Here is a 17662-nt window from a genome sequence, read left to right as displayed (position 1 = left end):
ATATTACATGCAAGAGGATTTCTACTAACCAGAATTGAATGAACCTTTCCTATGATTTTGTCAGAATGTTTATCCTGGAAATAATGACTCTATTGTATATCTAAAGATAGCCCTGCTTTGTACCAACCCATTTCATATTTCTCTGAATACATCACTAAAAATGCTTTTGTCACTTTAAAATTTATTTGTATATGTGTGCATGTCTTAGAGTGGACGAAGACCAGAGTACAACTTACAAGAGTCATTTCTCTCTTTCTACCATGTGGTGGTCCCTGAGGATAAGACTCAATAACAAGGCCTTTAACCTGTTGGGCCATCTCCTTGGCTCCTCTTAATTAGAAGGCAGAATTTTAGCAAGCTAATAAGGGATTTATCTAGTGTAACAGAGTGTGTTTGTATTTATACATTATAAGCATGAAGAACAGGGTTTATACTATTTGCAAGTAAAAAATAACTACATTCATATGAGGAATTTATTTGCTGTTTGTGGCATTCCTCCTGCAAGGTATAATATGGCATCTATGTGCATTTGTTTATATATTTATTCTCTTTAGTCATCATAATAGTTCCATTTAGACTTCTTAGGTTCCTGTAGATTGTTTTCAAATCATATTTGGGTATGCTGTCAGCATGTCTAATCATGGTCACACAATGATTAGAAAAACACTAGCATATAAACGTGGACTTCAATGTCCTTATGGTGTGTGAAGATCTGAATTGTTTATTTTGCTTTCCTTTTTTTCTGCTGTTGTTTATGTTTGTTTGATTTTGTAAGTACATTGCTTTTGTATAAAGCTCAAGGGGACTTATTAACATAATACAACTGGCTTTTGGTAACATGTTGTTTCAGCTTAGTAACTTAGTAATTAGTTTTGTCTAATGCAGTGTTCCTGTGCATATTAATAAATATACTCACTACTGTAATACAGTTTCTGGGTTCTGCCATAGAATCACCCAGAATTATACTTTTCCTTAAAGACTACTTATTATATCTTTAGTGCAAATTTTTTTCTACAAAGTGATCATTGCCTTTACTGTTAAAGGTAAAAGAACATTTCATTTTTTATGATGTCCTACATTTTACATTCACTAGCAGAAAATACCTGCTCTATGTTGAATTGTAGTATAGGGACATCTTTCGGCTGCTTCCTTCATTTTTCTCTCTGTGTACAAATGTTCAGAAGTGTTTCTCTGTGTATGTCATTCAGTGACATTACATGAGAAAACAAAGAAAATCCTATCAGTCGCTCCATGTTTCTTTTCTAGTGAACTTGTACTATTATATGCCATAATATTGATGACCATGCTTGCAATGTCTTTGGAGCATTTGATTTTCACATCAAGTCTTTCTTCTGTCTTCCACTGTTTTGTATACTTAATATATTGCTGTTTAATTTACACTATAAGAAGGATAGTGTTTATTATTATTGTCGTGACTCTAGCTGCATATGAATCAGAAGATGGCCGATTAGGCCATCTGTGGAAAGAGAGGCCCATTGGTCGTGCAAACTTTATATGCCTCAGTATAGGGGAACTTCAGGGCCAAGAAGTGGGAATGGATGGGTAGGGGAGTGGTGGGGAGGGTATGGGGGACTTTTGGGATAGCACTGGAAATGTAAATGAAGAAAATACCTAACTAAAAAAAAAGAAAAAATTATCAGAGTAGTGTATCAAATATTAATACATATGGTTTATTAAATTACTAAAAAAATACATGAGTTGTCTTCTGAAAAATATTACTAAATTGCCATGCAAGTATATTGATTGTTGTTGGTCAGAAGTGTAACCGTAGAGCGATAAGGTGATCAAAATGCTAAGCCTTCATTTTCCAAAGGGTTTGGGCTTCTTGGAAAAAAGAACTGACACTGACTTTCTCATTCCAGCTACTTTTATTTAATCATTATATAAAATTAATTGGAGCCGAGAAGATTCCAACTACCAAAGTTATTTGCCCTTGCTACCTGAGAGTGAAGGTAACTGACACAAATCTTAATCCCCTTTGGCTATGGCTAGCCACATTCTAAAGTAAGAACTTCAACTTTGCCAGGAGTGTCATAGGACCAAGGTTTGTGCGGCTACAAGCTCTCATGTACATAATTTAGAGGAAGACAGCATTTCTTCAAGATTAAAATAGTCTCAAACAATTTCTCATCCTGTACTGATTAAACCAACCACAGCAAAAGCTTTGCTGAAACATTTCACTTAAAGTCAGACACAAAGACTTTACATATAATTTAAAACCAGACATACAGGCTTTACCTTACATATCATTATATAGATATTTTTTATTCTATTATTGGTTAGAATCAATTTTTATTTAGAATTATATAACACATCTTCATGTAAAAAGAAAATATTTTACTCATAAAAATGTGTTTTTTTTGTATATGTGAACACATATGCACTTTTGTCTATGGTATACACACACACACACACATATGGTATAGGCATGTAAGAGTGTGAGCATGCCCAAAGACTCACACACACAGAGGCCAGAGGAGAGCTCTGATGTTATTCTTCTCTCAATTACTGACTTGAGATAGGTCCTCTCAGTGAAAGAAAACTTTCCACTTCATCTCATCTGCCTGGCCCATGTTCTATTGGGGTCTATTAATCTGCATCTAGCAACTTCAAGATTGTAAACATGCTTTACTGTACCTGGATTCCAGTGTGAATCAGGGGCATGTGAAGCATGTTTTCATGCTTATAGACCACAGACATCCCTCTGAGACATATCCCAAGACCCAAAAGTTATATGACTGGCAAAAGTAAAAACAATAAACTTTACTCTTAATAAATATAATAAATTATTTTTATTTCTTCTTTTTAAGACTTTCTCTTCTCTCTTCTTTTCTTTCTAAAGAAAGTAAAATATAACTTTGATTTCTGATCTTCTAGCCTTAGTCAAGGATAGGATACCTCTACATACAGTCTGGTCATGTTTAAATTAATAACATTTCCAATTCTTTATGTTTTTATAAATCAACTTTAAAAATAAATTTTATTATGAAGCTATTTGAATATCTGTATTTGAAAGACGCATTGCTAATGTGTATACTTAAATGTGCAACCTGTAAACTAAATGTTGGTTACACCTTTGATGTTTGCATGGATGATAACATGAAAAAGTCAAGAAGTTTAAATTTCAGTAATATATTAATTTTAGTGTTTTCTATGTTACTGTCATATAGTTTTAGATTTTTTTGGAATAGAAAACCTAATGTACAACATGATTATTCACTATTATATTATATATTTTATGTAAATATTTTAATATTTATCATAGCGCAAATATATTGCTAAAACATCTGCCTCAATGCCTATTAAGCCACATTTCCCCATTCGCCACATACTTCAACCCTGGCACTACATAGGCAGGTAGAGCCATGAGTCCCACCATGTGTTTTCTTCACCTGGGAATCCATCTTATAAACAACCACCAAAACCAGGCACTATTGTGGATGCAAGCAAGACCTTGCTGACAGGAGCCTGAAATAGGTTTTTCTTGAGAGGCCTTGCCAGTGCCTGACAAATACAGAAGTAGGTGCTCACAGTCATCCATTTGACAGAGCTCGGGGTCACCAAAGAAGGAGCTAGAGAAAGTACTCAAGGAATTGAAGTAGTTGTAGTTCTATAGGAAAAAACACAGCACGAACTAACCAGTACCTCCAGAGTTACCTGAAACTATTATTTTTTATTAAATTATTTTATTTAGTTACTTTTCAAATATTTCCCCCCTTCCTGGTCCCAGACTCCAGAGGTTTTCACGCTATTCCCTTCCACTTTGCCTCCCACCCAACCACCCCACTCATCACCCAACCACCCACCCCAACCTCACTCCTTAGCATCCCCTTTCCCTGAGGCATCAAGACTCTATGGAATTAAGTTCATGCTCTCCCTCTGAGGCCAGACAAGTTTGTCCTCTGCTACACACATTCCTGTCACCATGAACCAGCCCATGTATGCTCTATAATTGGAGACTTAGTCACTGGGAGCTCTGAAAAGTCCAGGTTAGTTGATACTGTTGCTCTTTCTACGGAGTTGTCATCCCCTTTCAGTTCCTTCAATCCTTCCTCCAACTCTTCAATAGGTGTTCCAGACTTCTGTCCAATACCATTTGACTGTATGTATCTTCAGCATACTACATGTGCTCCACTATGTGCATAGCAGGCTTATTCATAATAGCCAGAAGCTGAAAAACAACTTAGATGTCTTCAACTGAAGAAATGGATACAGAAAATATGGTATATTTACACAATGGAATACTATTCAGCTCTTAAAAACAAGGACATTATGAATTTTACAGGCAAGTGGATGGAACTAGCAAATGTCATCCTGAGTGAAATAATCCAGACCAAAAGAATATGTGTGGTATGTACTCACTGATAGTGGATATTAGCCAAAAAGTACAGAATACCTATGTTAAACCTTCAGACCTTATGAAATTTAACAAAGGAAGAAGGCCTAAGTGAGGGGGTTTCAGTCCCACTTAGAAAGGGGAAGAAAATTATCATCAGAAGCAGAGAGAAGGTACTATTTATTTTTGTATTTTTTCCTTTTCTATCCTTTTCTTTTTACATGTTGTCCAAAAAGCAAATATGCATTTCTTTCCTTTTTATAAATAGTATATTGGATTTCCTTCCACACTATCTAAAGAACCCCTCCCCTCCATGATGCTCCTGGTTTACTATGAAGTTTACCTCGATGTTGTTTTAGCATGGACAGCATGGCTTTCTTTCTTCTTCCTTTTCCTCTTCTTCCTGTTGGCAGGTATCCAGATCTACAGCCTACCTTCCATGAGGTTTTTTATTTAAATTCTATTAAATCTCAATTATTTTAAGTTTGTTTGTAACTTATTTTATTGGTGACACTTCTCTTGTATTGTCAGAATTCTCTCATGAAACAAGTGGCCTCTGTAAGTAATGACAGCTTATCCTGTTTCCAGTATTCCTGGGATAGGCTTGCATCATCTGGACATTTCAAACTAGGCTCTCTTACACTGACACTAGAAAATAAATGAAAAGTTTTCTTTCAGAGACATGGCAGTAGGTACTGATGCCCAGTTTTGACAGGAAACATGCAGATGTGTTTTAGCATAATGGGACTCCACTTTTTTTCTATTTTATTGAGCTAAATATCAAATTGGTACTTTAATATTTCAAATATACAATGAAGTACTGTGGGTAGTTAACTTTTATCATATTTTTGCAATATAGTTTTGTGTATAACTCAGATTACAAGTGTATGTAGGAATGAAAGTTCAGTTCTCATATCCCCCTTCCTTGAACCCAAATTCTAATATTTAATTCTTTAAGGACATATCACTCTAGATTCTACATGTAGGTGGCAGCCAGCAGAATTTGTTCTATACCTGATATACTTCAGTGTCCTATCCATAATATATTTTTTGTTATTAGACAAGGCATATTCTTCCAAGCTGATTAATACTATTATAAACTGCAAATATCTTGCTGATTAATATTCTATTTTAAACTACAAATATTTTGGATGAAATTGAGAAGCAGGTTTTATGAGAGACAAGGAAAGAGACAATTATTGGATCAAATCAAATACTCTAGGACAATCACTGAACAAGTCTTTAGGGGAATTCCCAGTGTGTGTGTGATATATATATATCTATATATCTATATCTATATCTATATCTATATCTATCTATCTATCTATCTATCTATATATATATATATATATATATATATCCCTAAAAATTCCAAGTTAAGGGCTACAGTAAAGAATTAGGTGAGAAGTTTTATATTCCAGGTTGCAAAGACAGTTTTCTAAAGGTTCTGTATGTTGACTGTTTCAGTTGTAATAGCCACATGTTGCTGTGGCTTACCCTGGAATGTAAGTTCCCATCTGTGAGTCAGTCTATATTTCCTTTCTTCTGATAGGGAACAGCAGCCAGACCAGTATATTCTTCATCTTTACATTTGTATCTTAGGTTACCTAAGGAAATATTCACACATGTTGTGGGAAAATGACACTTGTTATGTCAGTTTCATCATGATCTCTCCACAGCTGCATTTGTCTCCACTAGCCTTACACAAGACTGAACATATCAACAAGTTATGGATGATAAGGGGCATCAGTGGCTGAACTATTGATTAATGTTAGATTCTAGAAGGTGTAGAGTCATCAGATTCTGAGTAAGGAGAAGTCATTTTCTTTAGACATGTATCCAGGGCTGAGGTCACCAAATACAATAGAAAATAAGCTCTGGATAAAATAGTTTGTCAAAAAATAAAACACATGGACAGAGAAATAGACCTAGGGAGACAAGTTGAGGTTTATAGCATGAGGAAGAAGATAAAAACCAAATGAGATATATCAGTACTAAGAATGCACTATATGTTCATATATTTTCAAAGAAATTTTTTAATTTAAAAGGAAGAGAATATATTCAACTGTGTTCATAAAACTTAAAAACATTATTTTAATTTTAGTTTTGAAATGATATTATGATTACATTTCCCTATAAATTCCTTACCCCAAAACCCTCCCGAATAATTACATGCTTTCTTTAAAGTACATGAATTATTTTCTGATTCATTGTAATTCCATGAATATATGTATACTTATATACACATGTATTGTTTTTAAACAATATATATCTGCTCAGTCTGAGTAATGTAACTTCTATATGTGATTTTTGGCTGATTATTTGGTCTTGATAAAACAACTGCTGTGTTTCTTCCTGGAAGAATATTTCTTCTACTCTCAATACTCCTGGCTATCTAGTTCTGTGTTCTTGGAGTTGGACTAACAACAATTTTGAACATAAGACAGAATAATTCTATCCCATTAAACATCTTAGTTAACCATTGCTGGGATGTTAGGTAAAAAGAAAACGTGTTAGCAGTAGATAAGAAGGGGAAGTTAGTTACTCTCTGTTTCTCCGAATGGCCCATCTGTGGCCACCCATAATTGCAGATGATCTAAGCATTAGTGGAAAGTCTTTAGGCCAGGATCCCTCGGGAGCCCAGACCAAGTGCCCTCTATAGTTACCTGGAAGACTCTAGTGGAGGACCCCAACCCCAACCCCCAACCCCATGGATTAAAAAGCCTTTCTTTCCCCAAGACCCACCTTGCAGGTTCTGGCTGTCAGGAAAAAGAAAACACGGGAGGAGTGAATCTGGACCTGAGAAGAAGTTAATACTCCAAGACCCTTCAACAGTGGACCTGTTGCTCCAAGACTCTCCTCCTCCATATCCTCTTACTCTTGCCCATACCAGTACCAATCCCAGGATCCTCAGCTTATATGGGACCCGGGCTGTTGTAACCCCCATACCGGATAGAGAGGTGGGAAGAGACCCCCAACTTCCCGGTCCCACCATGGAGACCCAAAGTCTGAGATCCAATACCAAGGTGGCTCTCCTGCTGAGGGATCTCTAGATAAGGGCAATCAGGCTATGCAATATTGATCTTCCTCTTCGGCTGATTTGTACAACAGGAAGTCCCAACAGCCCCTCCTCCCCTTTTCAGATAACCCCAAGTGGCTGATTAATCACTTTGAAACTGTTTTATTTACTTGTCCACCCACCTGGGATGATATCCAACAACTCATGAAAGTGCTCTTCATGACTAAGGAGTGAGAGAGGATAATGCAGGAAGCCAGAAATAATGTCCCTTCAGACATGGGGGTGGAGAGGGGGCACCATTGATTGACCAGGCTGTCATGAACAGTAGGCTTCCTCGATGAGACCTGACTGTGATTTTACTACAGCAGAAGGTAAGGGGTACCTGAAGATCTAACGTCAGTCTCTGTTGACAGGTTTCAAGGGGGCCGACCCAGCAAGTTGACCAAGGTATGTGAGGTTAAGCAGGAACCGGATGAGTAGACTGCAGCCATTCTAGAGCAGCTCAGGGAGGCATTCTGCAAATATACACCCTATGAACCCAGCAGGCAGAGCACAAAGCTACTATGACTATGGATTTTATAGACCAGGCTAGTAGAGATAACAGGAAAAAGCTTCAGAGACTAGAGGGACTACAGAATAAGTTGTTAAGGGGTTTAGTGCAAGTTGCTGAGATAGTCTACCATAACAGGGAGACAGAAGAGGAGAAGGAGCAGAAAAAGAGAAACAATGAAGATGAAAGGGAGATTAAAAAACAAAAACAAAAACAAAACAAAACAAAACAAAACAAAACAAAACAAAACAAAACAAAACAAAAAAAGGCCGACAACTGTAAGTATCATTCACTGCCCAGGACATCAGAAGGGATGAGACTTACTGGCCTGGGTCAATAATCAGGCAGATAATAACTCAGGAATCTATCTGGCTTCGTAAGAATAAACAAAAAACAACAAACAAATAAACACTTAGCTGGGTGGAAACACATGCGGTCACCATTCCCTAAATCTCTTCATCTCCCTCTTTAGTAATTTTCTAACAAGATGGCTCACAGCACAAACACTTTTGTTCCTTAAAATTTGAGAAGTCCCTTATATATTCACATTGCATTCTTATTTTTTGCAGAGTTGAGAAGTTATATATTTTTGATCTCAGGTATTTGTACCTCTGTCCCATAGCTTTAAGGCCTGTCCTGAAGGCCCCAGTGTTTGCCATTTTGCCAAGACATAGCTACAACTTCAACTCCAGAACTTGTGCTGTTTCTAATTATCAAGGAGTCATTAAGGTTAATAAGGAGGACACTGCTCAGAAGGAAAGAGTACTCTACTGCTAGTGTGTCCAGAAAATATGTACATTACTGGGTCTTCAATTTTATTCCATTGATCTACCTGTCTGTCATTGTACCAGTACCACACAGTTTTATCACAATTGCTCTATAGTACAGCTTAATGTCAGGCATGGTAATTCAACCAGAAGTATTTTTATTGTTGAGAATAGTTTTTGCTATCCTAGGTTTTTTATTTTTCCAGATGAATTTGCAATTGCCCTTTCTATCTCAGTGAAGAATTGAGTTGGGATTTGATGCGGATTGCATTGAATCTGTAGATTGCTTTTGGAAGGATAGCCACTTTTACTATATTAATCCTGCCAATCCATGAGCATGGGAGATCTTTCCATCTTCTGAGATCTTCAATTTCTTCAGATACTTGAAGTTCTTATCATACAGTTCGTTCATTTCCTTAGTTAGATTCACACCAAGGTATTTTGTATTATCTGTGATGATTGTGAAGGGTGTTGTTTCATTAATTTCTTTCTCAGCCCATTTATCCTTTGTGTAGAGAAAGGCCATTGATTTGTTTGAGTAGATTTTGTATCCAGCTACTGCACTGAAGCTGTTTATCAGATTTAGTTCTCTGGTGGAATATTTAGGGTCACTTATATATACTATCATATCATCTGCAAAAAGTGATATTTTGACTTCTTCCTTTCCAATTTGTATCCCCTTTATGTCTTTTTGTTGCCAAATTGCTCTGGCTAGTACTTCAAGCACTATATTGAATAGGTAGGGAGAAACTGGGCATTCTTGTCTAGTCCCTGATTTTAGTGGGATTGCTTCAAGTTTCTCTCCATTTAGTTTGATGTTGGCTACTGGTTTGCTATAGATTGCTTTTATTATGTTTAGGTATGGGCCTTGAATTCCTGATCTTTCCAAAACTTTTATGATGAAGGGGTGTTGGATTTTGTCAAATGGTATTTGACAATGGAGCTAAAACCATCCAGTGGAAAAGAGAAAGCATTTTAAACAAATGGTGCCTGCACAACTGGCAGTTATCATGTAGAAGAATGCAAATTGATCCATTCTTATCTCCTTGTACAAAGCTCAAGTCTAAGTGGATCAAAGACCTCCATATAAGACTAGAGACACTGAAAGAGGAGAAAGTGGGGGAAAGCCTCAAAGATATGGGCACAGGGGGGAAATCCTAAACAGAACAGCAAAGGCTTGTGCTGTAAGATCAAAAATTTACAAATGAAACCTCATAAAATCGCAAAGCTTCTGTTAGGCAAAAGACACTGTCAATAAGATAAAAAGGCCACAAACAGATTGGGAAAGGATTTTTACCAATCCTAAATCTGATAGGGGACTAATATCCAATATATACAAAGAGCTAAAAAAGCTGGACTCCAGAAATTCAAATAACCCCATTAAGATGGGGTTCAGAAATAAACAAAGATTTCTCAACTGAGGAATACTGAATACTGAGAAGCACCTGAAAAAAAAAAGTTCAACATCCTTAATCATCAGGGAAATGCAAATCAAAACAACCTTGAGATTCCACCTCACACCAGTCAGAATGGCTAAGATAAAAAATTCAGGTGACAGCAGATGCTGGCGAGGATGTGGAGAAAGAGGAACACTCCTCCTTTGCTGGTGAGATTGCAAGCTTGCACAACCACTTTGCAAGTCAGTCTTGAGGTTCCTCAGAAAATTAGACATAATAGTACCGGAAGATCCAGCAATACTCCTGGGCATATACCCAGAAGTTCCAACTGGTAATAAGAACACATGCTCCACCATGTTCATAGCAGCCTTATTTATAATAGCCATAAGCTGGAAAGAACCCAGATGTCCCTCAACAGAAGAATGGATACAGAAAATGTGGTACATTTATACAATGGAGTAATACTCAGCTATTAAAAACAATGGATTTATGAAATTCTTGGGCAAATGGATGTATCTGGAGGATATAATCTATTAGTGAGGTAACCCATTCACAAAAGAAGTCATTAGATATGCACTCACTGATAAGTAGATATTAGCCCAGAAACATAGAACACCCAAGATACAATTTGCAAAACACAAGAAAATCAAGAAGAGGGAAGACCAATAGGTGGATACTTCATTTGTCCTTACAATAGGGAACAAAATGCCCATGAAAGGAGTTACAGAGACAAAGTTTGAAGCTAAGAGGAAAGGATGGACTATTCGGAGAATACCCCACCTGGGTATCCATCCCATAATCAGCCACAAAACCCAGACACTATTGCATATGCAAGCAAGATTTTGTTGAAGGGATCCTGTTATAGCTGTCTCTTCTGAGGCTATGTCAGTGCCTGGCAAATAAAGAAATGGATGTTCATAGTCATCTATAAGATGAAACACAGGGCCCCCAATGGAGAAGTTAGAGAAAGCACCAAACATGCTGAAGGGGTATGCAACCCTATAGGTGGAACAACAATACGAACTAACCAGTACCCCCAGAACTTGTGTCTCTAGCTGTATATGTAGCAGAAGATGGCCTAGTTGGCCATCACTGGGAAGAGAGGCCTCTTGGTATTGCAAACTTTATATGCCCCAGTACAGGGGAATGCCAGGGCCTAGATGCGGGAGTAGGTGGGTAGGGGAGCAGGGCAGAGGGAGGGTATAGGGAACTTTCAGGATAGCATTGGAAATGTATATAAAGAAAATATCTAATAATAATTATATATATATATATATATATATATATATATATATGTATTACCTGAACAAGTCTCATGCCCACAGCAGCCTTTGACACTCATGGAGGCTCACATGGGGACCTTGTCCCAGGGGTAGGAACAGTGTCACTCTCTCCCCACCAGGGCCATACTAAATTTGGCATAATTAGATCCTATTCCCCCAGGTTTGCTTCCTTTGGGTTTCATCACAGTTGAATAAGCAGATGTAAACTATTTAAAATCCTGAGTTTTACAGCAAGCTCAAACCTTCATTTACTCTTCTTTAGGTAAGAACAAATTTCAGACAATTAGAGAAATGGTTGAATCTAGAACATATGAAATACAACAAAGTTATTTTATACTAGCTATTGTAGCTTTTATCCATTTTCTATTCTCTTAAGAAAAATAATCTATTAACATGTCTCTATGCCAGGTTTCTTAACATAAATGGAAAAAAAGGAAATAAAATATTGAAACAAAGTGTGCATACCAAAAATGAGTGTTTGTTGAAGAGTGTTTACTCATTTTTATGTATTTGAGAAAACAATAAATTTTAAAATGTGCATCATAACTGTGCAATCCAGTAATCAAATGAAATAACTACTTATTTTATTTAAAATTTCCAGGCTTAACTATTTGAAAATACTCATAGTAAGAAAGAAGATTTGCTTAAATTCCTTGGGGCAAGCATTTGGGAATCCAAATTTACAAGGAGCTAGTACAACTGGCTGCAGTGTTTACATAACAAACTTGAAAGCATATACACTGTGATAGAGTCTTTGCACTAAGTTATGTCTCTGCGAATGAGGAAATGCAACACTACCCTTAATGTAAAAAATGGATTCTAAATATTTCCCTCTTACTAATATGTTATTTAACTATTTGCTTAGGGTACATGGAATTCTGTACTGTATAACAATGCATACAAGTAGATTTACATTAATTTAGGACCTGGGAATATGTTGTTCAATATATAGAACAACAAATATATAAAGCCTTATAACTAATTTGGCTATAAACTTTGGGGTGTATTTGATTACTGGTTTCCTCAAACAAGCATCTGTTCCTTCCTCATCTAGTACAAAATCCTGATTGATAATAAACTGAAGTCCACTTCCTCATTTACCAAAATTATATTTAAATGATCACTAACCAAATTCACAACCCTTCAAAAGTAACTCATGGAGAAGTCAGCAGGATGGCATAGACAGTAACGAAAACTATTGGGAATCTGAAGCATGATTGCTATGAAGTCAAGGCTATCCTGGCTTACAGTAAGATGGAATCTTAACTCTACCCCTGCAAACAAACAAAACAAAACAAAAACAAAAACAATATAATTCTTAGACATAGATGATTAACAAATAATTTTTGTTCTAAAATGTTTTATATATTATAACCCAAGTATTAGACAAGCAATATATATCAGTATATTCTATAATTTGCTTTTAAAGATTTGATCTTGCCATATGTTTTTCTCATAAGGCATTCTGACATGTTATTAATTGGTTTTAATTTACTTTGTCCACTTTTATGCATATCTTAACAAATTATTCTGTAGAAATTCTGACAGATTTAGAATTATGGTTCTAGTACAATGTTCCATTCATATATTGTAACTCAAGAGGTTCTATGTCAAAGATAATTATTGTACCTAACATTTTTGTTGTAATTAATAGTGTAAATATGTAATAGAAATCCTCTAATACTATGTAGTTGACATACAATTCAAGAAGGAATATATCTATTTTATCTATATTACATATAATGTAGTTATATGTATATAAGGTAAATACACATAATTTTGTTGTTTTTTCAAACCCATAAATATAAAAAACACACAGTATCAAATATGCCAAGATCTTTACACTCTCTATTAACAAATTAAAAACTATTTTTTTTCTTTTTGTTAATATATATCAGGAGATTGATAGTACATACCATACAACAAAAACTTGAGGCTTAGTGTTCTTCTTTTAATCCTGTCAGTAGGGGATAGGATTTTCTCTCACTCTTGGGACTTTCTCCTCCAAATTAGGTGTCTCTTCCAGCCTTAATATGGGGGCCTTAATGCAACTTGTTATGCTGTATTCTGGTGATATCCCTGGAAGGCCTGCTTTTTTTGTTGTTTTTTTGTTTTTTGTTTTCTGAGACAGGGTTTCTCTGTCAGCCCTGGCTGACCTGATGCTCACTTTGTAGACCTGGCTGGCCTGGAGCTCAGAAATCTGCCTGCCTCTGCCTCCCTAGTGCTGGGATTAAAGGCGTGCACCACCATGCCAGGCTGGCCTGGTTTTTACTAAAGGGAAACAAAAGAGGAATAGATCTTCAGGAGAGGGCAAAGGAGGGAGAGACTGGGAGAAATGGAAGAAGGAGAAACTGAGTTCAGGATGTAAAATATAAGGGAATTTTTTTTCTAATTACAAAAACATCAAAAAGACACTGGGTAAACACCCATGCCCACTGTGTGGTCCTGCAATGAGTAGCATATTAAAACTCAAATCATCATCATGTTATTGTCCTTCTCTCTAATTCTTAAAATCATGTAATATGTACGCAAATATGTGCCTCTGAAAGTATATGTTTTCCTGCTTAGATACACATATAAAGACATAGCTCACTTCATTCAGAGCAAAAATACTGTATACTCTAAAGTTATATGAACTATAATTTTCTGATTACTTTCAATTTCTTCTATGAGATTTCAACATGGAAAACATCACTGAAGTCACAGAATTTATACTGATGGGCTTCACAGACAATAGTGACCTGGAGATCCTTTCCTTCTTCCTCTTTCTAGCAATTTACCTCTTCACACTCATGGGAAATTTAGGACTGATCGCTCTGGTCATTGGTGATTCCCGCCTGCACAATCCCATGTACTATTTTCTGAGTGTGCTGTCCTCAGTAGACGCCTGCTACTCTACTGTTATCACACCACAAATGGTAGTTGATTTTGTGTCAGAGAAGAAAGTCATTTCATTCATTGGCTGTGCCACACAGATGTTTCTGGCTGTGACTTTTGGTACAACTGAATGTTTTCTTTTGGCAGCAATGGCTTATGACCGCTATGTGGCCATTCACAACCCTCTTATGTATGTAGTGAGCATGTCACCAAGAGTCTATGTGCCGCTCATTATTGCTTCCTATGCTGGTGGAATTTTACATGCTATTATTCACACGGTGGCTACTTTCAGGCTCTCTTTTTGTGGATCCAATAAAATAAGTCATATTTTCTGTGACATCCCTCCTCTCCTGGCAATTTCATGTTCTGACACCCACATCAATCAGCTTCTCCTCTTCTACTGTGCTGGGTTTATTGAGGTAGTCACTATCCTGATTGTCCTATTGTCCTATGGCTTCATTTTGTCTGTCATTTTGAAGGCACGCTCTACTGAAGGTAAAAGAAAAGTCTTTTCTACATGTGGCTCACACCTAATGGCAGTGTCCACATTTCATGGCACTGTTCTTTTCATGTATGTGAGACCAAGTGACAGCTATGCCTTGGAACATGACATGATGGTATCAATATTTTACAGCATTGTAATCCCAATGCTGAATCCTCTCATTTATAGCTTGAGGAACAAAGATGTAAAAGAGGCAATAAAAAAAGTGTTTGGAAAAAGAATACTTTGTGGATAAAAATATTTTGTATAAATCTTATGTAAAAAAATAAAAGTCATACTCTCTAATAATATAAATATTCATGTTGAAAATGTTCCTTTTGTTCATCAATATATTTCAATCTTCAGTAGACATATTAGATGAAAGGTATTAGTTAATGCCTCTCCTGTCTTATTTTCAATACAAAAGATTATATCATCCACATTTTTATGTTAATAATCATAGATATGTTTATATGTATATTTCATATGGTAATGATAACACTGTAAAAATATATATAATATATTTATACAATACTATATATATATATATATACTCTATATACATATATTTACTTTGATGTATTTATATATATTTACTCAGATAACATTTTATATCGTTTCATTTCTTTTTAAATAATATTCTAAATTCTCTTATATTTTTAATTTCATACAATTTTGATGTTATATCTCAATACATAAATAAAATGTTGTTGTCCTTGCTTAGTTCATGGTTAAGCAGTCAAGTTGGCTAGACTTTATGAATGTTGCTACTGATATTACTATGAGAATATCTCACAGAAAATTTCTTGATACTCCAGCATTACAGTCTTAATACTGCCTCTCCTGCAATGCTCCCTGAGCCGTATGGGCAAGTGTCATTTTACAGATATTCTCATTGGGACTTGGAGACAGACATATGCAATTTAATTGTTTTTTTCAGTATGATAAGGACTACAATGGAAACATGAAACACAAGTGGTCACACAATTGAAAGACAGCAAGTAGTGGAATGTGGACAATTTGGGAGGCCAAGAAAAGGGGAAATGTTTGATCATTGAGAGCCAGATTTACAGGAAATTCAGACTAACTAATACAAATGATGAAAGAGGACTGCAGTAGCAAGTCCATCTAAGTGCTAAGTTATCTGTACAGGCATAATAAGTATTCTTAATGCAAAACTATGTGAAAATTTTCATCTCTTTATTTATACATTTAAGAAAATGTTCTGCTATCCTTCTGGATGTAAAATGAACAAAGACTCCTAATGTGACTGAAATGGGTAGTCAGTATTTCATTCTTCCAAATCTCCTCTACTTTCTGTCATGGCAAATAACCCACTATCCTGAGTGACTGTTAGGTAAGCTAAGATGGATCATCCAACAGGTATGCCACTGTACCCCACATCCATTACCAAATTCCTGCTCGCATCCTACTTGGGTTTCACTTTAACCAGGAGTACTAATTACCCTTACCAGAGTCTCCTCTCTTCCTTTTTAATATTTTTAATTTATTTATTCATTTATTTGCTTTACATTCCAACATCAGATCCCCTCTCTTCCAAGATCCTACCTCTATTCCCTCCTCTTCTCCTCTGAGAAAGGGGAGTCCCACACTGGGCTTCTCTTGCCCATATTCCACCCCAAACATCAACACTGCAGGATAAGCACTTCTTCTCCCACTGAAGCCAGACAAGAATGCCTGATAAGGTAAATGGAATCCCTAGGAAGGCAACAGATTCAGGGACAGCCCCTGCTCCAGTTGTTAGGGAACCAGCATGAAGACCAAGCTGCACATCTTCTTCACATGGGCAAGGGTTGGGGAGTAGGTCCAACCTGTGCTCTCTGGTTGGTAGTTCGGTCTCTGGGAGCCTTCAAGTGTTTAGGTTAGTTGACACTGTTGGTGGTCTTATGTGGTTACAATTTTCTTTGAGTCCTTCGATCCTTCCCCAACTTTTCCATAAGACTCACAGAGATCCTTTTAGTGTTTGGTTCTGGGTAATTTGCATTGCTTCCCATCAGCTGCTGGGTGGAGCCTCTCAGAGGATAATTATGCTAGGCTCCTGTCTGCAAGCATAACAGAGTATCATTAATAGTGTCAGGGATTGGTTCTTGCCCATGGGATGGGTCACAATTTTAGTCAGGCATTGGTTGGCTATTCCTGACTTCTCTGCTCTATCATTGTCACTGCATGTGTTGCAGGCAGGACACATTTTGGGTCAAAGGTTTTGTGAGTGGGTTGCTGTCTTTAATCCTCCACTGGGAGTCCTGCTTGGCCACAGCAGGAAGTGGCCACTTCAGGATCCATGTATCCTATTACTAGATGTCTCACCTAGAGTCACCCCCATAGACACCCTGGGGCCTCTCCCAATCGAAGTCTATGGCAGAACATAGAGATTGACCACCCCACACTGATTTCTCTCTCCCCTGTTCTCCCTACACCTGATACCCCTACCACGCTAATTAAAAATGGGGTACAGACCTAAACAAAATCATTAACAGAGGAATGTCTAATGGCAGAGAAACAAAGAAATGTGCAACATCTTTTGCCATCAGGGAAATGCAATCAAATTGACTATGAGATTCCATCTTTCACCCATGAGAAAGGCTAAGATTAAAAACTAAAGGGACATAACATGCTAGCAAGAATGAGGAGTAAGGCAAACACTCCTTCTTTGCTGGTGGGAGTGCAAGCCTGTATAACCAACCTGGAAATCTATTTGGTGGTTTCTCAGAAAATTTGGAATAATTCTACCTTAAAACCCAGCATATATCCAAAAGATAATCTACCCTCTCAAAAGGGCATTTGTTCAACTATGTTCATAGCAGTTTTATTCATAAAAACTGGAAACAACTTAGATGTCCCTCAGCTGAAGAATGGACAAAAATAATATGGTCCATTTACACAATGCAATGCTACTGAGCTATTAAAAAC

General features: G+C 36.6%; 1 protein-coding gene across 1 annotated transcript; it reads left to right on the top strand.

The window, feature by feature from the left end:
• Positions 1-14033: 14033 nt before the first annotated feature.
• LOC110290255 (olfactory receptor 1086) lies at positions 14034-14987 on the top strand. Its single transcript, XM_021156759.1, has one exon. It carries the CDS (start codon positions 14055-14057, stop codon positions 14985-14987), a length of 933 nt encoding a protein of 310 aa, XP_021012418.1. The 5' UTR covers positions 14034-14054.
• Positions 14988-17662: the final 2675 nt, after the last annotated feature.

This window comes from Mus caroli, chromosome 2, assembly GCF_900094665.2.
Source record: "Mus caroli chromosome 2, CAROLI_EIJ_v1.1, whole genome shotgun sequence".
Taxonomy (NCBI): Eukaryota; Metazoa; Chordata; class Mammalia; order Rodentia; family Muridae; genus Mus; species Mus caroli.
This window is presented reverse-complemented; position numbering and strand designations above follow the sequence as displayed.

Coding starts and splice junctions, on each gene's coding strand:
- LOC110290255 (XM_021156759.1), top strand. CDS start 14,055: ATGGAAAACATCACTGAAGTCACAGAATTTATACTGATGGGCTTCACA.